A 23,372-nucleotide genomic window follows, 5' to 3' on the forward strand; every position below is an offset into this window, starting at 1 on the left:
TGAGGACGGAGGACCTCAGATCAGGGAGTGTGGAGAGAACATTAACAGTGGAGCCCGAGGACTGAGTGAGCTAAGGCTTTTCCTCTTTGGAGCAATGGAGGATGAGAGGTGACTTCTAGAGATGATAGGAGGCATGGACAGTGCCTTTTTCCCAGGGCAGCAATGGCTAATTAATACCAGAGGACATCCGTTAAGGTGGATGGAGGGAAGTTTAGGGAAAGTTTTTTTTACACAATGTGATGGGTGCATGTGGTGACGGTAGAGGCCGATACATTAGGGACATTTAAAGGACATGGATGAAAGAAAAATGGAGGGTTATGTAAGAGGGAAGGGTTAGATTGATCGTGGAGTTGGTTAAAAGGTCGGCACAACGTTGTGGGCCAAAGTTCTCATACTGTGCTGTAATGTTCCGCCTTCTGTGTGAGGTAGAAATTACCTAGTAAGGCTATAGAGCAACCCAGGGTCGGCAAATAGGCAGAGGGATACCGAGGGACAAACTTAACCAGACAGGCTTCTAATCACTGCCATTGGAAGGTAGGACATGGGAAGAGCCCATCACCCATTGGGACTCAGCGCCTCTCCCCCTCAGCCCCGACGTTCGCTGGCGCGGAGAAAGAGAGAGTGGTACATGGTCCCACTTTTTGCGGCAACAGGCAAGGGAGCCTCAGCAAACCTCTGACACTCTCGGGCAGTGCCCAGCAGTTGATGGCCAGTCTGTCGCGCTCTTGGCTCGATACCTGCCAGGTGCCTGAACAACGCACCGTTCTCCACCAGCTCACCCAGCGCCTCCACCGGACAGACCGGGATCAGTGATTCCGGGACTCCTGCTGAAGGGACGGAGGGAAGGTGATGAAGCTCTTCGTCCGAGGAGAGCTTTCGGAGAAGTCAACCGAGGTAGGAATTGGAGAAACACATGAGGGGTTGGAGACGATCCAACTGGGATATTTTGGGATTTTACTGGACCAGGAGAGACCTGTCCGGCTCTAACTTCTTGAGGCCTAACACTATAGTTTCTTTGAGATTGGAATCAATTGTGGTACTAAGGACAGAGAAACACACACACACACACACACACACACACACACACACACACACAAGATCCCTCACGCACAGACACACATAAACAAAATAACGTTTGCACATGCACACACACGCATCAGTATATACACACTAGAAATAGCAAAAACATACGTAGTGAATAGATTGACATTCTACGTGTATGTATGTGGTACTTATACTGCGCGCACACCGCAACAACGCGTGCACGCGCACAAGCAGAAAATAACACACATACACACAACACGCACACGCGCAAAATAACACGCACGCGAGTGCGCACACAGAGATCAAAACAAAACACTGCATAACAATATCACTGCCATTGGAAATGCCTTGTGCCAAATTACTAGATTAACACTGCAGACTAGATCTCACTTAAACTCTCCTTTCAATTCTTTGGTCCCCCAAACCTCCCCTCCCTCCACCAGCCAACCCCCACCCTCTCCACACCCAACACTCTTTTGGGTCATAAAATGGATAAAAAAATAAAGAACATTTTAAATATTTTAAAAGCCAAACTCTTTGAAAGCTTACGGAACATGTAAACGACTGATTTGAAAACAGACTTGTGAAAAGAACAAAAAAAAGCACATTTATTGAAAGAGTGCAAAAAAGTTTCGGAAGATGAATAAAAAAGAAGACAAGCTTTTGAAATAAAAGGAGATTTGAAAAAAAAGGAAAAATCCGGAGGAGGGTGGAAGGGGGTGAGGTGGGAGGTATTGTTAACATGCATTGGGGAAAAATACCTTCATCTTCAAGACCACCAAATGCGCCGTTATCGTCGGGTTTTTTTGTGAGCGGACCTAAGACCAGAAAAAACGGGAGGAGAGAAAAAGAGATTTCAAAAACCATCATTTCTTGTTTTTTTTCGTCAAATCATTTTTCTTTTTTTAAAAAAAAGATACAATCAAGAATTGATTTCAAAAATCCTAAAAAGATTTGCTTCAGTTTGTGGTTAAAAAAAAGACAAGCAACAAGACACACAAGAAAAGACATTTTTTCTCCTTCGTAATCTTTTTAAGGTCGATTCGGCAAGATCATTAGAGGAAAAAAAAGATTAAACAAGTCAAAAAAAGATTATTCCACCCCCCCAACAAAAAAAAAGTTGGCAAGAAAGCCAAAGAATTTCAATTGACATCATTCTCAAGAATTCTTAAAGGCATCAAGAAGAAAGTTCACTTTCCACAAGGTACAGCTTGTTTCTTTCAATTAAAAAAAAGAATTGCAAAAGTAAGTAATTTTGGCTTTTAACTTTGTTCATCTGCTTCTGTCTTCCTGAAGCCTTGTTAATCTAGGTCCCAGCTACAAAATATTGCATGTTTCAAAGAAAAAGAAGTCTTTCTCAGTAGGAATTAGGACTTCATTATTGCTTCCCAGTATTACCTGTCTTATAGATTCATTCTGATGTTTAATCTAGACTTCAATGTCTTGTTCTTTTTTTGAGATCAATATGTTATTAAGTTGTCACCTGGGAAGCATCCGAGCAGATGCGGCTTTCCCTGCATCATTCATAAGGTAAACCATTAAGGTTCTAACTAAAAGTAATCAGCACCGAACATAATTAGGTATGGAGGTGGCATTTAGATGAGACCAGTGCACAGTCTGTCAGAGAAGGTCCAACATATTCCCTTACTAAAGGCAAAGAAATACCAGTGAAAAGGGTAACCAACATCTTCCCCTCTCCTGTATCTGTAGATACCTTTTGCTGATGCAAGTATCTCCTGAACTATTTTTCCATTCTCCAGAGCCACATGGACATTGCCAGAAGATTAAAGGACCCTAACATTGAGGTAAAAAAGGAAAGTTCTCCATCTATTCAGGGAAACATAGCAGCGCCACTGCCTCGTGACTCCAGAGATCTGGGTGCAATCCCTGGCCCCTCGGGGCATTGTGTGTGTGTGTGTGTGTGTGTGTGTGTGTGTGAGTTTCTTTGCCCCGGATCCTTGCATTTCCTCTCACGTCCCAGCAATGCATGGAGTTAGTCACCCCCATCCCGCCAGTCTATGTGTGAATGTGGGGATGGAGTCTGGGGGGAAGGGTAACTAGTTGAAAGGAAACGTGGAAAATCAATTATATCACAGTAAATTGATGGTTGATGGTCAGTACACATTCGATGGGCCGAAAAGCCCACTTCTCCAGTGTACGACTTAACAACACAATACTCCATAAGTCTAGGGTCACCTCGACTAAAGGAAGGAGGGTTTAGTTCAACGTCTGAAACCTTCTCTGGGAGAAATATTATATCCATTGTCAGTAACATCGACCAGATCTCCATCCATTTACAGGAAAGATATAAATAAGTTTGAAAGAGTACAGAGAAAATTTACAAGGACGTTGCCGGCTCTGGAGGACTTGAGTTATATGGAAAGATTGAATAGGTTAGGACTTTAATCCTTGGAACATAGAGGATTGAGGAGAGATCTGATAGAGTATACAAAATTATGAGGGGTATAGATAGGGTGAATGCAGACAGGCTTTTTCACTGAGATTGGGTGGGACTACAACTACAGGTCATGAGTTAAGGGTGAAAAGTGAAAAGTTTAAGGGGAACATTAGGGGAAACTTTTTCACCCAGAGGGTGGTGAGAGTGTGGAACGAGATACCTGTACCAGTGCAAGTGGTGGATGCAAGCTTTATTTCAACGCTTAAGAGGTTTGGATAGATACACGGATGGGGGGTATGGAGGGATATGGTCCTAGTGCAGATCGGTGGCAGTAGACAGTTTAAATGGCTCAGCACAGATTAGACGCGCTGAATGGCCTGTTTCTGTGCTGTACTTTTCTAGGACCCCTTCCTTCTTGATTCTTGTGTAGAAACTATGTGGGTGGAATTTGTGTGCTTTCCCTGTGACCGCATGGGTCTCCCCCAGGTACTCTGCTTTCCTCCCTCAGCCCAACGGCATGCCATAAATCCGCCACGGTAAATTGCTCACCGAGTGTGTGGAATCCCGGGGGGGCGGGAGTGGGTGGAGGGGGGGAATGGAGGAAGTCAATGGGAATTTGGAGTGAATAAACAGGTCAGCACTGAATCTTTTGGCCAAATTGACTGCATCTCTCCCCCAGACATTACTGTTTGCACGATTTTCTCCCACCCCCACCCCCTGTCTGCACTTTGACAGTCTTTTTTTCAATGGGTTCTTTTGGAGTCTCTTTGTTTAGTGGCTGCCTCTACGGAGATGGATCTCAAGGATGAGGCAAGCACACTGGTATCATTTAAGAAGCACTTGGATGGGTGCATGGAGGTGAGGGGGTTGGGGCCCAAATGCAGGAAATTGGGACTAGTTGGATGGGCACTGTGGTTGTTGTAGACTGGTTGGGCGAAGGACCTGTATCTGTGCTGCATTCCTCTACAGGTGACAGAGGTGGAGATACGTCTCGACCACAGGAGGTATAAGGCATTGCTTCCCTCCGCTAGCCTGCAGGTCACCCTTGGGCAAGGTGTAGCCCTGAAGGAGGCATTGGCAAACCACATGTGTAGAAAAATTTGCCAACAGCAATCATGATCGTGGAAAGACCGTGATCACCCGCGTCATACGATACGGCACATAACGACGATGACGACGATAGCTCAGAGGCTCCGTCTGAGTTTGGATGAAGACTGTGGTTTTCTGGGCTACTGGTTACCCGGGCAACTGCCTCTGAGCTTATTTATTTATTATTATTCTTTCTTTCTTTTTGTACTTGCAGTTTGTTGTCTTCTGCACTCTGACTGAACGCTAAAGTTAGGCGGTCTTTCATTGATTTAGTTATGGTTAGTACTCTATGGACTTATTGACAATGCCCATAAGAAAATGAAAATGATTGTATATGGTGACATATATGTACTTTGATAATAAATTTACTTTGAACTTTGAACTTTTTCACACAGGGCGGGGGGACAAAATGCATTGGATATAATTATGATGTTGGAAAGACATTCGAACAGTTCACAGTTCAAAGTAAAGTTCCCAGAGCTGGACTCTGAGATGTAAGAAAATTGAAGCTGGGGACCACGAAGGGAGAGGTGTCGGAATCAGAATCAGGTTTTATATCACTGGCATATGACGTGAAACTTGTTGGCTTTGTGGTAGCAGTACCAATGCAATACATGATAAGAGAAAAAAGATGTGAATTACAGTCAATATATGTATAAAATAGTTGCATTAAATAAGTAGTGCAAAAATGTAGTGAGGTAGTGTTCATGGGTTCAATGTCCATTCAGGAATTGGATGGCAGAGGGGAAGAAGCTGTTCCTGAATCATTGAGTGTGAATCTTCAGGCTCCTGTACCTCCTCCCTGATGGTAGCAATGAGAACAAGGCATGTCCTGGATGATGGGGGTCCTTAATGATGGATGCCGCCTTTTTAAGGCATCACTCCTTGAAGATGTCCTGGATACTACGGAGGCCAGTGGCCATGATGGAGCTGACTGAGTTTACAACTCTCTGCAGCCAGGTGTGTGGTAGGTGGCACCACCATCAGAAGTGCCGAAGACAGTATAAGTGGGAGTACAACGACAGTATGTAGAGGAAATGGTGTGTACAGTTCAGTGTTGGAGTGGTGTATAAGATGTTTTCCTTTGTTAGACAAGCCCCAGTCTCTATAGGTGGGAAAATAACCCAGGAACTGTGTATAAAATTGGCATACTGTTGGAATATACGGTACTGTGCAAAAGTCTTGGGCACTTACAGCTGGGGAACCTAAGAGTTTTGCACACTACTGTATTTGTCAATATGGAGTGGAGAGCGAGTTTGTAAATCTGGCAGGAGCAAAGGATGTTGGGAATGGTGAGGGTGGAGTGCCACAGGAGACGCGTGGGACAGGTGGCAGAGGAGGAGTGCCAGAGGTGGGGGTGGTGCAGGTGCAGATACCCCCAGCCCTGAGACACCAGGCAAGGTTATTTGATTCCAAACAATTGGTTTATTGATCATTATAGAATGTCTCTCCGGTGCTTCCTGCTCCCTCCCCTCTCCCTTCCCCTTTTCCCAGCCATGATTCCCCTCTCCCTGCCCCCTGCCCCCTTTCCACTCTCAGTCCACAATAGAGACCCAGATCAGAATCAGGTTTATCATCACTCACATCTGTCATGAAATTTGTTTGTTTTGTGGCAGCAGTACAGTGCAATACATAAGATTACTACAGTACTGTGCAAAAGTCTTAGGCACATGTGAAAACATTCTGGAAAGCGAAGATGCTTTCAAAATAATGAAAAAAAAGTTTCTAAGGATCAAAAATGTTACTGTAAAGAGCAGAAAGGAGTAAAAATCTAAATCAAATCATTATTTGATTGTGTGACCACCCTTTGGCTTTAAAACTGCATCAACTCTCTTGGGTACATTGTCATGCAAAAAAATTGACTGGTAGGTTGTTACAAGCATCTTGAAGAACTTGCCACAGTTCTTCTGCAGACTTTAGCTGTCTCACTTGCTTCTGTCTCTCCAGGTAATCCCAGACAGCCTCGATGATGTTGAGATCAGGGCTCTGTAATGGCCGTATAAACCATATGAAACATCTATGATGCCCAAGATTTCTGCACAGCACTGTAGCTGTATTTTTCTGCTCACTCAAAAATAGAAGAAATGAGGTTGCATTTCAGGGGTCAGAAGAGGTTTTAAAGTCAGAGATTCATAGAAAAGTACAGCACTGATACAAGCCCTTCGGCCCATCTAGTCCATGCCAAAACCATTTAAACTGGTTACTCCTTCTGACCTGCACTGGGACCACAACCCTCCATGTACCTATCCAAACTTCACTGAAGTACAGAAATCAAACTCACATGCACCACTTGTGCTGGCAGCTCGTTCCACACTCTCACCACCCTCTGAGTGAATAAGTTTCCCCTCATGTTCCCCTTAAACGTTTCACCTTTCACCCATAACCCATGACCTGGGTTGTTGTCGTTCCTCTCCATGCCTCGCGGCACATTGGGTGACTACCTTGCCATCTCTTTAGCATTTATGTCCGCTTTTATGAGGCCAAGTTGCTAGCTCAACGCTCAGCCTGGCACAGATGTACTACCACTCATAATTCTGTATACCTCGATCAAGTCTCCTCTTAATTTTCTATCTTCCAGGGAATAAAGTCTTAACCTATCCAGTCTTCCCTGGTAACTCACGTTTTCCAGTCCTGGCAACTTCCTTGTAAATTTTCTCTGTGCATTTTCAAATTTATTCATATCTTTCCTGTAGGTAGGTGACCAAACCTGCACATAATACTCTAAATTAGGCCTCAGCAACGTCTTATACAACTTCAACATAACATCCTAACTCCTGTACTCAATACTTTGACTAAGGAAGGCAAGGTATTGTGCAAGGCACAATAGTGAAGCAGGGAGAGCCACCGGCTCAACCCCAGAAACACTGCTTCAATACTGACCTGTGCACATGCGTGTGCGTGTGTGCAGAGAGCTTGCACACTTCTCCCCATGGCCATGTAGGTTTTCACCCGGGTGCTCCAGTTCCCTCCCGGTGGGTTAATCGGCTGCTATTAATTGCCCCCCTAGCGTGTGGGTGAGTGGGTGGAATCTGCTGGGGACTTGATGGGAACATGGAGAGGTGGGGAATGGGTTACAGGGAGAATTAGTGAGGGAATGAATCAGCAAAAACTCAGTGGGCTGATAGGCTCCTCTTTTTAAAATATGGAAAGATATGGACCATAATATAATATTATTATATGTTGTGATCAGGATAGCATGTGCCTGCAATTCCATAGATTAGTAGCACAATTCTCACTGCGTGGAATTGTCATACACCTGGAATATTTGACTGTTATTTTGGCCCGTTATCTCGAGGTCATGAGGCTGACACTTGAGAAAACATCTTGATCACGACTACAGCTCAGACTGAATCGCAAGGCTCCTGGTCTCTGTTCTCATGGGCGCCATGGTGTAAGCAATGCTATCTCAGCTCGGTGCATTCCAGATTTCGGAGTTCAATTCTAGCATCCTCTGTAAGACCACAAGACCATAAGATGCAGGAACTGAATTAGGCCATTTGGCCCATCGAGTCTACTCTGCCATTTCTTCATGGCTGATTCAATTTTCCTCTCAGCCCCAATTTCCTGTCTTCTTCCCATATCTCCTTATGCCCCGACCGATCAAGAATCTACCAGCCTCTGCCTTAAATATACATAAAGACTTGGCCTCCACAGCTGCCTGTGGAAAGGAATTCCACAGATTCATCACTGTCTGGCTAAAGAAATTCCTCCACGTCTCTGTTCTAAAAGAATGCCCCTCTAAGACCAGAGACTCTCCCACCATAAGAAACATCCTCTCCACATCCACTCTGTCAAGGCTTTCACTAGGTCACCCTTCATTCTTCTGAATTCCAGTGAATACAGGCCCAGAGGTATCAAACACGCTTCATATGACAAGACATTCAATCCTGGAATCATTTTCATGAACCTCCTTCGAACCCTCTCCAGTTTCAACACATCCTTTCTAAGATAAGGGGCCCAAAGCTGCTCACAATACTCCAAGTAAGGCCTCACCAAAGCTTTATATAAACTCAACATTATATCCTTAGATATATATTTTCATCCTCTTGAAATGAATGCTAACATTGCATTTGCCTTCCTTACCTCTGACTCTACCTGCAAATTAACCTTTAGGGAATCCTGCACAAGGACTCCCAAGTCACTTTGCATCTCAGTTTTTTATATTCTCTTTCCAGTTAGAAAATGGCCAACCCTTTCATTTCCTCTACCAAAGTGTATGACCATACACTTCCTGACACTGTATTTCATCTGCCACTTCTTGCCCTTTCTTCTAATCTGTCTAAGTCCTTCTGTAGCCTCTCTACTTCCTCAAAACTACCTGTCCCTGCACCTATCTTTATATCATTTTCAAACTTTGCAACAAAGCCATCAATACAGTACCATCATCCAAATCATTAACATATAACATAAAAAGAATCAGCCCCAACACAGACCCTGTGGAATACCTCTAGTCACTGGCAGCCAGCCAGAAAGAGTCCCTTCATTACCACTCTTTGCCTCCTGCCAACCAGTCACTGCTTTATCCATGCTAGAATCTTTCCTGTAATACCATGTTGTTAAGCAGCCTCATGAGTGATATCTTGTCAAAGGCCTTCTGAAAATCCAAGTACACAACATCAACCGGTTCTGCTTTGTCTATCCTGCTTGTTATTTCTTCAAAGAATTCCAACAGATTTGTCAGGCAAGATTTTCCCTTGAGGAACCCATGCTGAGTGTGGCCTATTCTACCAAGTGCCTCCAAGTACCTCAAAACCATATCTTTAAAATTGACTCCAACACGTTCCCAACCATTGAGGTCATAATAACTGGCCTATAGTTTTCTTTCTTCTGCCTCTCTCCCTTCTTGAAAAGTGCAGTGACATTTGCAATTTTTAGTCTTCCAGAACCATTCCAGAATCTAGCAATTCTTAAAACATCATTACTAATGCCTCCACAATCTCTTCGGCCACCTCTATCAGAACTCTGGGGTGTATACCAACTGGTCCAGGTGACTTAAAAACCTTCAGACCTTTCAGTTTCCCAAGAACCTTCTCTCTATTTGTGGTAACTTCATGACCCCTGACACCTGGAACTTCCACCATACTGTTAGTGTCTTCCACCGTGAAGACTAATGCAAAGTATTTATTGAGTTCATCCACCATTTCCTTGTCCCCCTTTATTAACTCTCCAGTATCATTTTTCAGTGGTCCAATATCCACTCTCGCCTCTCTTTTACACTTTATGTATCTGAAGAAACTTTTGTTATCCTCTTTAATATTATTGGCTAGCTTACTTTCGTATTCCACCTTTGCCTTCTTAATAACTTTTTTTGTTGTCTTCTGTTGGTTTTTAAAAGCTTCCCAATCCACTATCTTCCGACTAATTTTTACTCTATTATATGCCCTCTCTTTAGCTTTTATGTTGGCTTTGACTTTTCTTGTTAGCCACAGTTGTATTTAGAATACCTCTTCCTTTTAGGATGTATATATTGTGTGCCTTCCGAATTGCTTCCAGAAATTCCTGCCACTGCTGCTCTGCCATCATCCCTGCCTGTGTTCTTTTCCAATCAATTTTGACCAAATCTTCTGTCATGCCTCTGTAATTCCACTGTAATACTGATTCATCTGACTTTAGCTTCTCCTTCTCAAATTTCAGGGTGAATTCAATCATATTATGATCATGTGTCCCTAAGGGATCTTTTACTTTAAGCTCTCTAAACAATTCTAGTTCACTGCATAACACCCAATTCTCCAGTGGGCTCAACCACGAGCTGCTCCTAAAAGCCGTCTCATAGGCACTCTAGAAATTCCCACTCCTGGAATCCAGCACCAACCTGATTTTCCCAATCTACCTGCATACCGAAATCCTCCATGATTGTTGTAAAGTTGCCCTATTAGCATACATTTTCTATCTCCCATTTTAACTTGTAGACCACATCCTTACTACTGCTTGGGGGTCTGTATACAACTCCCATCAGGGTCTTTTTACCCTTGTAGTTCCTTAGCTCTATCCACAGTGATTCAACACCTTCCTGCCCTAAGTCACCTCTTTTTAATGATTTGATTTAATTTTTTACCAACAGAGCAACACCACCCCCTCTGCCTTCCTGCCTGTCCTTTCAATACAATGTGTATCCTTGGACATTAAGCTCCCAGCTATAATCTACCTTCAGCCATAATTCAGTGATGCATACAACACCATACTTGCCAAACTGTGCTGCAGGTTCATCTGCCTTATTCCATATACTGCGCATGTTCAAGTCCTGTATTCACCCTTTTCAATTTTGTTCATTTTTTACATTGCAACTCCTCCTGGTGACTGCAATTTTGCCCTCTCAACGGCCTCTCCTCACCACACAATTGCCTCTGTTTGTAAACCAGCTACCTCACCTTCAGCACTATTATACACTTTTCCTATGACAGTTTTTGCATTGAAACATAGACAGCTCAGGACACGAGTCACACCATGCTCAACCTCTTGATTCCTAACTTTGTCTGAGGTCTTACCAATATCTGCCTCCACAGCGTCCCCACTTACTGTTCCGGCACTCTGATTCCCATCCCACTCCAACTCTAGTTTAAACCCCACTGTGCAGCATTAACAAACCTTCCCTCTGGGATATTAAACCCCACCCCCTCCAGTTCAGGTGCACACTGACCCCTTCTGTACAGGTCCCAGCTTCCCAGGAAGAGAGCCCAATAATCCAAAATCTTATGTCTTCCCTCCTACGCCAACTCCCTAGCCACGAATTAAACTGTACCTCCTCCTTGTGGAATGCGTGGGTCTTTTTTTCCCCAGGTGCTCTGGTTTCCTCCCACAGTCCAAAAACATACTGGTTATATTAGCTGGAAACTGTGAATTGTCCAGTGATGAGGTTAGGGTTAATCAGGTTTTCCGGGGCCTGCTGGGGCAGCATGGCTTGAAAGGCCAGAAAGGCCTACTCCACGCCCCATCGCTAAATAAATAAATAAATGGTCGGTCAATCTACGAGATTGTACGGACTGGGGAAATTGCTTTCTTTTCTCCATTTATAAGAGGTCAAACATAACAGATGGCTGTAAGGTAATTTGCTGTTCGTTTTCACCATCTGCTTCTGTTAATCAGCCACCGAGACCGTCATCAGGGACCCCCCGGCATCGAGAACATGGCCTCTCCTCACTGCTGTCGCCACTGGGCAGGAGGTACTTCACCACCAGCTTCAGGAACAGTCAGCACCACCCTGCAACCATCAGCCTTCTGAACCAGCATGGATAATTTCAAAACTCATAACCATCAACTGATTCCATCATCTACAGACTCAGTTTCAAATTCTCATTTCTTAGATTTATTCTGCATTTGCACTGTTTTTGTCTTCTTTTGCACACTGGTTGTCAGTCCATCTGTTTCTGCATAGTTTTTCATAACATTTTATTTCCTTTCTCTTGTGAATGCCTGCAAGAAAATAAATCTCAGGGTTGTATATGGTAACAATAAATTTTGACAATAAATTTACTTTGAACTTTGAACACTTGCCCGGCTTCCCTGCACGGGGGGGTGCAGTGTGGATGAACCCTCTCGTCATCTGCCCGAGCTCACCCCAAGCTCTGGCCCTGTCATCTCCACTCCCCCCGCATCAATCATCCACCGGCCCCAGCGCTTCCATTCTGAAAGCAGACACACTCAGCAGGTCGGGCAGCTTCCACGGAGGGAGAAACTTTCAGGTTGAAGAACTGCGAGTGAAACAAGGGTGTTCGACCGAAATTGTTCAGTCTGGTTTTCCCTCACGATTTCATGGGGTAGGACACGGCGGGAAGAGCACCATCTCAGAGACCCGGGGTTGATCCTGACCTCAGGGTTGTGTGTTTTATATGGTGTGTTTGAGAGAGGGAGAGGGGAGAGGGGAGAGCGAGAGGGTGAGGGGGAGGAGAGAGGGGATAGGGGAGAGGAGAGAGAGAGGGGGGGAGGGGGAGAGGGGAGAGGGGGAGGGGAGGGAGAAGGAAAGAGAAAAAAGGAGAGGCTGGGAGAGAGGAGAAGAGAGAGAGGGGGAGAGAGATGAGACAGAGAGAAAGAGTGGGGGAGAGAGAGAAATAGAGAAAAAGAGAGAAAGAGAGGGGGAGATGGAGAGAGGGAGAGAGGGAGAGAGACACACACACAACCTGGGAGCTGACACGGGCCTGATAGGTTGAATGGCGACATTCTGTCCTGTAACAATAAGCAGGATGTGTGTGAGTAGGACAAAGCTTTGAGTGTGTGGGGCGAATCTGTAATCACGGTTATGGGGTTTACAGGAGCTGTCAGAACAACAGAAAGTGGTACAGGAGGAAACCGGTTTGTAAATCAGATTGGGAAGAAACTGCTTAACATAGTGATGAAAAAGAGGAAGGGGGCTCTTAAAAGACAACTGGACTCTACCTATGGGGAAATCGGGTACTGTAAATTGTCCACTAGTTTGTAGGTGAGAGGTAGAATTAGCAGTAGTTGGCAGGGATTAAATAGGATTAGTGTAAATGAGTGGTTGACAGCCAGCATTAACTCAATGGGCTGAAGGGTATGTTTCTGCTAGTCCAAGATGTATTCTCCAGCCAGACTTGGCAGACTGGTGGAAGCAGCAACTTCTCAAAGGGGAACGGGTAATTTCTGAATAAAAATGCCAGGGATGGGGGAAGAGGAAGGGGAGAGATAGATGAAGGATCTTTCAAGGTCACATTGGCTCTTCTAGTGAAGGTGTGATTGTGTGAAGAGTTTCCACAAATCAGCAATTGGTTTAAAATTGTCACATGAACCAAGATACAGTGAGAAGCTTTTGTCTGCAGATCATTCTGCACGTAATTATGTCGATGCCATAAAAAGGAAAACACAACACAGAATAAAGTGTTACAGTTACAGAGAGTGTGTGTAGTGCAGGCAGACAAATAGAGCACGAGGGTACAAAAAAGGTAGATTGCGAGGACACATGTTCGTCCTTTAATGTACGAGAGTTCCATTCAAAAGTCTGATAACAGCAGGATAGAAGCTGCATTTGAGTCTAGTTGTTTGTTCTCTCAGTCTTTAGTATCCTACGGTGGTACGGTAGTGTAGCAGTTAACACAACACTTTACAGTACAGGTGACCCGGGTTCAATTCCCGCTACTGCCTGTAAGGAGTTTGTACATTCTCCCCGTGACAACGTGGGTTTCCTCCGGGTGCTCTGGTTTCCTCACGCAGTCCAAAGGTTGGTAGGTTAATTGGTCATTGTAAATTGTCCCGTGGTTAGGCTAGAGTTAAATCAACAGTCGCTGGGTGGCAAAGGGCTGGAAGGGCCGATTCCACACTGTGTCTCAATAAATAAATAAACAGAAATCTTCTGCCCAGTGGGAGGAGGGAGAAAAGAGAATGCCTGGAGGGAGGGCTCCTATGTTGGTTGCTAATGCAGTGGGATGTGTAGACAGAGTCCATGGAGGGGAAGCTGGTTTCTGTGATGGACTGGGCTGTGTTCACAACTCTGCAGTTCCTGGCAGTCTTGGGCAGAGCAGGTGCTGTACCAAGCTATGCCTCTGTAAAAATTGGCAAAAGTCATCAGGGACATGATGAATTTCCTTCATCTCCTGAGGGAGTAGAAGCTTTGGTGTGTTTTCTCAGTTGCAGAGGAAGATCTGGGACTTACAAATGAGTAGGATTTTCTCAGTAGGGCTTGGAAGACTGGGAATGGATCCTAATGCTTGAGGTCATTGGGGAAGAAAGTCTCAGATTGTGAAACTAGGAATAAATCACGGACCATTAGACCATAAGACATAGGAGCAGAATTAGGCCATTTGACCCATCAAGAATGCTCGGCCATTCGATTGTGGCTGATTTATTATTCCCCTCGACCCCATTCTCCTCCCTTCTCATGGAACCTTTGATGCCCTGTCAAATCAAGAACCCTTTGAACTTTGTTGTAAATGTACCCATTGACTAGGACTCCACAGCAGTCTGTTGCAGTGAATTCCACTCTCTGGCTAAAGAAAATCCTCCTCGTCTCTGTTCTAAATGGACGTCCCTCTATTCTCAGACTGTGCCCTCTGGTCCTGGACTCCCCCACTACAGGAAACATCCTCTCCACATCCACTCTGTCAAGGCCTTTCAATATGCAATAGGTTTCAGTGGGGTTTGGAAGGCAGTATGATAAGGTTCAATGAGACCACAATCAAGAGGAGGTGAGATTGTGGAAAGAAGATCTGACTTTATTAACAGTCATCAATATATACAGTACCTCTGCAGCTAACAATCCTTCTGAAAATCCATTCACGATATGCATCTCCACCAGCAGTCCCATTCCTTCCCTGTCCAACTATCGTGGCCTGCTAAACATTGAGCTGATGCCTACACACTCCCCTCTGTCTTCAGACATCGCCAACACCAGCACTGAGCTTCCTCTGAGCCCCTCCTCTCACTCAGAGCAGGACCAAGGCAGAGGTTACCCACACAGACAGCTCGGAACATGGCCACATTAACCCACAAAGGAAGTTGCCCTCTTGCTCCATAAATGAACTGCGTCGAGAAGAATATTCTCAGTATTTTGAGGGGGAGAAGTCGCAACCTCGACAAAGAGGCCTCTGGGTCACCATCGAGAAGGTAAATCTATCCACGTGCAATAACACAGGTAGTTATCACAGACATTCAAAAGGTTCAGGAACAGTTAGTGCCCCTCAACCAGACTGACATGGTCACTCACCTCGACACCGGACTGATTCCACAAACTATGGACTCACTTTCAAGAACTTTACATCTCATGTTCTTAATAGCCATGCCCTCTTCTCGCTGACCACCATCAGGAAGGTACAGGAGCCTCAGGACTCTCACCACCAGGTTCAGGAACAGTTACTGCCCCTCAGCCATCAGGCTCTTGAACCAGAGTGGATAATTTCACTCACCTCAACTCTGAACTAATTCCACAACCTATAGACTAATTTTAAGTACTCTAAACCTCACGTTTTCAGTATTTCTTACTTATTTATTTATTATTGATAAATTTTATTTTTTGTACTTGTACAATTTATTGTCTTTTTCACATTGGCTGTTTGTCCATCTTGTATGCAGTGTTTCTTTGTACTTACCGTGAATGCCTGCAAGACAATGAACCTCAGGGTTGTTTATGGCGACATAAATGTACTTTGATAATAAATTTACTTCGAACTTTGACCAACAAACAATGGAGGAACCTTCACAAACCCACACAGCCCCTGATGACCCTGTGATTTCAGTCTCTGAGGCCGACATGAGAGCTTCTTTCAGGAGGGTGACCCCACTGAGATCATCTGGCCCAGACAGGGTACATGGCTGAGTCCTGAAGACCCGTGCTCATCAACTGTCCGGAGCGTTCACCAGTATCTTTAACCTCTCACTTCCGCAGTCTGAGGCAACTACCTGCTTCAAACAGGCTTCAGTTATACTTGTGCCCAAGAAGGACGTGGTAACCTGCCTCAGTGATTATCATCCAGTAGTACTTACACCCACAGTGATCAAGAGCTTTGAGCGGTTGGTGATTAAGCATATCAACTCCTACTTGGGGAGCGCTCTGGACCTGCTCCAATATGCAACAGGTCACAGATGAAAAGAAGATGACATCTCACTGGCTCTTCACTCAGTTCTGGGACATCTGTGAAGATGCATACATCAGGATGCTCTTCATTGACTACAACTCAGTACTATCATCCCCTCAAAACTAATCAGTAAGCTCCAAGACCTTGGTCTCAATATCTCTTGGTTCAACTGAATCCTTGATTTCTTCATCTGAAGACCCCAGTCAGTTCGGGTTGGCAACAATATCTCCTCCACAATGTCCATCAGCACAGGTTCACCACAAGACTGTGTGCTTAGCCCCCTGCTCTACTCGCTTTACACTTGTGACCGTGAGACAAAGCATAGCTCCGATGCCATATTCAAGTTTGATGATGACACCATTGTAGTGGGCTGAAAAATTATTATTAACTACAGGAGGAGGAAACTGGAGGTTCTTGAGCCAGTCCTCATCAGGGGATCAGAGGTAGAGAGGGTCAGCAACTTAAAATTCCTCAGTGTTATTATTTTGTTCGACCTGTCCTGGGCCCAGCATGTAAGTGCCATTACAAAGGAAACACGACAGCACCTCTACTTCCCTAGAAGTTTGCAAAGATTTGGCATGCCATCTAGTGCTTTGACAAACTTCTATAGCTGTGTGGTGGAGAGTATACTGACTATTTGCATCATAGCCTGGTATGGAAACACCAATGCCCTCCAACAGAAGAGCCTACAAAAAGTAATGGATATGACCCAGTCCATCACGGGTGAAGTCCACCCCACCATTGAGCACATTCACACAGAGCGCTGTTGCAAGAAAGCAGCATCCATCACCACGGACCCTCACCACCCAGGTCAGACTTTCTTCTCGCTGCTACAACCAGGAAAAAGGTACAGGAGCCTCAGGACTCACATCACCACGTTCAGGAACAGTTACTACCCCTCAACCATCAGGCCCTTGAAATAAAGTTTCACTTGCCCCGTCACTGTACTGTTCCCACAAACTATGGACTCACTTTCAAGGGCTCTCCATCTATGTTCTTGATATTTATTGCTTATTTATTATTATTATTTATTTTGCATTTGCACAGTTTGTTGTCTTTTGCACATTGGTCCTTTGTCGCTCTTATTTGTGTGCGGCGTTTCATTAATTCTATGGTGTTTACTGTGAATGCCCGCAAGAAAATGAATCTCAGGGTCGTATATAGTGACATATATGGACTTTGATAATAAATTTACTTTGAACTTTGTTCTTTGAGGAGCACATCACACCAGACAAAGCAACATGTTTTCTTTTCTCATCGTCTGTCGCATGTGCCCATTACTGGCAAGTTCAGTTTGCTCTTCCGCCCTCCAAACCACTGCACCCTCTTCCCTCTCCCCATTCAGAAAGTGCAAATCTTCCTTGAAACAAGAAAATCAAGTGATCAATGTCTAACCTGCTCTGTAATCCTTTCAATAAATGCAAACACACACACACACACACACACACACACACACGCACACACGCACACACGCACACACGCACAAATGCACACACACACACACACGCACACACGCACACACGCATTCATACAGAGTTCCTCGCTAGAGAGCCTCTAATATTTGCTAATCACTGCTTCAGACTCAGTAACCACAGACTGCAACAACATGAGTTAAAATCTCATCAGATTATCTACAATAAATTACCAACTCAAAGCCCAAGTCTTTGAAGGATTTTCTTCAAACAATCAGCACAACACATTTAACAGGTACATTCAATCATAAAACACTTCTTTTTAATCAACACAAGAGATTCTGCAGATGCTGGAAATCCAGAGTAACACACACACAAGATGCCAGAGGAACTCAGCAGGTCAGGCAGCAACTATGGAAGATGAATAAAAGGTCGACGTTTTGGGCCAAGACCCTTCATTGAGTCTATCCACTTTTATCAGGTTCCTTCTTTTATGCCCCTTTACCTGTTCCACCAAAGCAGGGATGTAATGTTGAGACTTTATAAAGCACTGGCGAGGCCTCACTTGGAGTATTCTGAGCAGTTTTTGGCCCCTTATCTTAAAAAGGATGTGCTGAAACTGGAGAGGGTTCAAAGAAGTTTTACAAAAATAATTCTGGGAATGAAAGAGTTATCATACAAGGAGCGTTTGATAGTTCTGGGCCTGTACTCACTGGAATTCAGAAGAATAAGGGGTGACCTCATTGAAACCTATCGGATGTTGAAAGGCCTCGATAGAGTGGATGTGGAGGGGATGTTTCCTGTGGTGGGAGAGTCTAAGACCAGAGGGTACTGCCTTAGAATAGAGGGATGTTCCTTCAGAACAGAGATAAGTAGGAATTTCTTTAGCCAGAGAGTGGTGAATCTGTAGAAGTTGTTGTCACAGGTGGCTATGGAGAACAAGTCATAGGGTGCATTTAAGGCAGAGGTTGATAGATTCTTGATTAGTCGGGACATGAAGCGATACTGGGAGAAGGTAGGGGATTTTTTTTTCCTGAGAGAGAAATGGATCAGCCATGATGAAATAGCAGAGCAGACTCGATGGGCCAAATGGCCTAATTCTGCTCTGACATCTTATGGTCCTATCGCCTCCCAGTTTCCCCCTTCCCCCACTCACCTACCTTCCCCCTCATCTGGCTTCACCTATCACCTGCAATCTTGTACTCCGTCCCCTCCCAACATCTCATTCTGGCTTCTTCCCCTTTCCTTTCCAGTCCTGCTGAAGGGTCTTGGCCCAAAATGTCGATTGTCTATTCCCCTCCTTAGATGTTGCCTGACCTGCTATGTTCCTCCAGTATTCTGCATGTGTGTCACACAGTACTTTTGACTTTTCCTTACTGAGGATTGGAATTCTCAATTACTATAAAAACAAAGGCAAGCTGGTATTTTGAACAGTTTATTGAGAGCCAGTTATGCCCTGATGGCACGATTATTATGACTGAACATAAGCAAAACAGGGAGGAACAGCAGACAAGTCACCACAGAACTTTAACACATTTTCAATTAATCTAACAGATGATTGTACATAAGATTAAATCTTCAGCTGTAACATACACTCAGTGGCCATTTTGTTAGGTACACCTGTACACCTGCTCATTAATGTAAATATCTAACCAGCCAATCATGTGGCAGCAACTCAATGCATAAAAGCATGCAGTCATGGTCAAGAGGTTCAGTTGATGTTCAGACCAAACATCAGAAAGGGGAAGCAATATGATCTCAGTGACTTTGACCATGGAATGATTTTTGATGCCAGGCAGGTCTGGGTATCTCAGAAACTGCTGATTTCCTGGAATTTTCATGCACAACAGTATCTAGAATTTACAGAGAATGATGCAAAAAACATCCAGAGAGCAGTAGTTGTGTGGGCAAAAACGCCTTGTTAATGAGAGAGGTCAGAGGAGAATGGCCAGACTGGTTCAAGCTGACAGGAAAGGCCACAGTAACTCAAATAACCACGCGTTACAACAGAGGTGTGCAGAAGAGCATCTCTGAATGCACAACACTTCCAACGTTGAAGTGGATGGGCCACAGCAGCAGAAGACCATGAACGTACACTCAGTGGCCACTTATGTAGTACCTAATAAAGTAGCTACTAAGTGTAGATTTGCAAGCGCCCCACCATAATGGGAAGATTAAAGCCAGGAAGAGCAATGAGAAGATGGAATGTCTATGCTTGAAGAGATTAAGACAAAGAATTAAATGGGAAAGTCCTCAGTCTGATGCTGTCCCACCGATGCACACTTGTCAGGAAATGTAGAGGAGGCTTGCCCCAAAAGCAGGATAGCGAAGATGATTTAGTGGTGAAGGATAACTAGTGACCTGGTAAGGAAACACCAATACCATTGAACAGAAAATTCTACCAAATACAGTGGATTTGGCTCAGTACATCACAGGTAAAACCCTCCCAACCATTGAGCACACCTACATGAAACGCTGTTGTAGCGTCCATCATCAGAGATCCCCACCACCCACGTCATGCTCTTTTCTCTCTGCTACCATCAGGGAGAAGGTACAAGAGCTATAGGATTCGCACCACCAGGTTCAAGAACAGTTACTACCCCTCACCCATCAGGCTCTTGAACAAATGGGGATAACTTAACTCAGTGACTCCTTCTGCAGCTGAATCCTTGACCTCCTGCCCAACAAACCAGAAGGAGTAAAATAGGCAGTGACATCTCCGCCATTATTGTTTTCAACGTCATGTCCGCAGCCCCCTACTCTACTCCCTGTACACCAACAAATTCGTGGCTAGATGTTTCTCTAACTCTATCTGCAAGTTTATAGTTGACACCACCCCAGAGGGCTGTATCCCCAGTAACAACAAGGTGGAGTACAGGAAGGAGATAGAGAGCCTAGTGACGTGTTGTCATGACAACAACCTCTCCCTCAGTGTCAGGAAAACAAAAGATCTGATCATTGCATCAAAACGGGGCCGGTGGTCTCAATGGTGCTGAGGTGCGGAGTGTTAAAAACTTCAAGTTGCTTGGAGTGAATAGCCTCTCCTGGTCCAGCCATGATTACATCACATCCAAGGAAGCTGACAAACGCCACTATTTTCTCAGGAAGTGAAATAAATTAGGCACGTTGCCTCCCCGTTGGCCCTCGCCAATTTTTATTAATAGACCATGGACGGTATTCTATCTGACATCACAGCCCCGGTATGGCAACTGCTCTGCACGTGACAGCAAAAAATCTGCAGAGAGTTGTGGACACAGCTCAGAATGTCACAGAAGCCAACCTGCCTGTCTACACTTCCTGCTGCATCAGTAAAGCAACCAGCATTATTTATTTATTGATGGATTCAATTGATTGACTAAGTGACTAATTGAGATTTGCGTGGAATTTGCCCTTCTGGCCCTCTGAGTCGCTCTGCCCTGATTCAATCCTATCCTAATCACAGGACTATTTACAAAGACCAATTCACCTACCGACAGGTACATCTGTGGACTGTGGGAGGAAAGCAGAGCACCCGGAGGAAACTTGCGTGGTCACGGTGAGAACATACAGACTCCTTACAAGCAGCGGCAGGAACTGAACCCAAGTCTCCGGTACTGGAAAGAGTTGTGCTAACCACTACGCTACTGTGCCAAACCTCAAAGACCCCATCCACCTCAGACATTCTCCCTTCTCTCCCCTTCCGTCATGCAGAAGATACAACACTTGAAAGCACAGACCACCAGGTTCAAGTACAACTTCTATCCCACTGTTATTAGACTCTTGAATAGGTCTCTTGTACAAAAAAAATAAAATAGCCTTGACCTCACAATTGACATTGTTAAGTTCTTACACATTATTGTTTACCTGCATTGCACGTTTTAACAATTGATTCTGCATCGTTATGCTTTACCTTGTTCTACCTCAATGGGTTGTGTAATGATCTGATCTGTATGACCAGTAGGCAAGACCAGATTTTTACTCTATCTCGGTAAATGTTACAATAATAAACCAATTCCAATATCAATCATTTTTAAAATTTTATTTAGCAATACAGTGCCAAGTAGACCCTTCCAGCCACACCACACCAGCAACCCCACAACCCCAATTAACCCTAACCTAACCGCGGGACAATTTACAATGACCAGTTTACCTACCCAGCACGTCTTCAGACTGTGGGTGGAAACTGGAGCACCCGGGCAAAACCCACGCATTCCACGGGGAGGGTTTGACTCACGCAAGGACAGACGTGGATGTAGGATTGCCTGTTTGGAAGACTCTTACAAACTGCTCCTGATGTAGAGTGGAGACAGTTCCGGCTGGCTGCATCACCACCTGGTCTGGAGGCACCAGTGCACAGTGTCGCAAGAGGCTGCAGAGGGTGGTAGACTCAGCCAGATCCATCGTGGGTACGATCCTCCCACCAGCGAGGAGAGCTTCAAGAGGCAGTGTCCCAAGAAGCCGGCATCCATCACCAAGGACCTTCAGCATTCGGGACATGCCCTCTTCTCATTCCTACCATCAGGGAGGAGGCATAGAGCCATAGAAAACTACAGCACAGAAATAGGCCATTCGGCCCATCTAGTCTATGCCTACTCACATCGGCCTGCACTGGGACTACAGCCCTCCATACCCCTACAATCCATGTACCTATCCAAACTCCTCTTAAATGTTGAAATCGGGCTGGCATTCCCCACTTGTGTTGGCAGCTCATTCCACACTCCCTCCACCCTCTGAGTGAAGAAGTTTTCCTTAAACTTTTCACCTTTCACCCATAACCCATGACCTCTAGTTGTACTCCCACTCAACCTCTGTGGAAAAAGCCTGCTTGCATTTACCCTGTCTATACCCCTCAATAACTTTGTATTTCTATATCAAACCTCCTCTTAATCTTCTATGTTCCAAGGAATAAAGTCCTAACCTATTCAAACTTTTCTTAAAACTGAGGTCCTCCAGACCTGGCAACATGCTTGTCTGAGATACCAAAGTGTTTGTCTGTGAGCTGTAGTTTGATGGACTCTTTGGGGCTTCTACTACTGATTGTATGGTGGGGGGGAGGGGGGTCTGTTGGAATGACTGGGGGTGTTGGGGTGTCGGTGCTGTTTGCTGCTGCTTGTGTGAAGCACAGGGGGGAGGAGGAGCTTCAGGACTTCTGTGGGGTTTCTTTGTTTCGGGGATGTTTGTGAAGTGTACAAAGTTCAGGTTGTGAGGTTTCTTTGTTTCGGGGATGTCTGTGAAGAGTACGAAGTTCACGTTTTACTTACTCTGATAGTTTAAAGTTATTTAGAGATACATCGGGGAACAGACCCTTCTGGCCCAACAAGTCGTGCCGCCCAGCAACCTACCCAGCTCACCATAATCATGGGACAATTTACAATGACCAATTAAACTACCAACCGATATGGCTTTGTACTTTCTACCCGGAGGAAACACACAGTTACAGGGAGAACACACAAAATCATTACAAACAGCGCCTGAATCAAACTCTGACACCCCAAGCTGTAATAACATTGCGCTAACCACTATGTTACCATGGCCCCCCATGTGTTGTCACACTGCACTCTCTCTGTAACACTTTATTCTGCTTTCTGTTACTGCTCTGATCCTGCACTACCTTAGGTACCGATGAGATCTAAATAGATGGCATGCAGAAATGTACCTTTGAAACCTTTGAAGTTTCTCTGTACTCTTTCAATCTAATTTACATCTTTTCTGTAGGTTAGTAACTGAAACTGCACACAATACTCCAAATTAGACCTCACCAACATTTTATACAACTTCAACAGGACTGAAAAGGACCCTGCTCTCCATGGGATTTACTGTACCCAATTTAAGGCCTCCTATATACGAATCGTTGGTGTAAAGTACATAGGCAGATTCTGAGGTTGTCTAAGACATTGGTGAGCCTGAAGACACCAACTCAACATACTGTAT

General features: G+C 44.7%; 1 protein-coding gene across 4 annotated transcripts in view; it reads right to left on the reverse strand.

The window, feature by feature from the left end:
• Positions 1–23,372, reverse strand: part of LOC134346961 (neuroligin-1-like) — a 424,119-nt gene that overhangs the window by 273,081 nt on the left and 127,666 nt on the right. For 2 of the 4 annotated variants that reach the window (XM_063048863.1, XM_063048861.1), the window contains exon 3: positions 1,806–1,862. The exons of the other annotated variants lie outside the window; for them this stretch is intronic. In XM_063048863.1, coding sequence (XP_062904933.1) covers positions 1,806–1,862 — 57 coding nt within the window. The remainder of the gene's footprint in view (positions 1–1,805; positions 1,863–23,372) is intronic. 4 annotated transcript variants of the gene reach the window in all.

The sequence above is a fragment of the Mobula hypostoma genome, chromosome 5 (assembly GCF_963921235.1).
Source record: "Mobula hypostoma chromosome 5, sMobHyp1.1, whole genome shotgun sequence".
NCBI lineage: Eukaryota > Metazoa > Chordata > Chondrichthyes > Myliobatiformes > Myliobatidae > Mobula > Mobula hypostoma.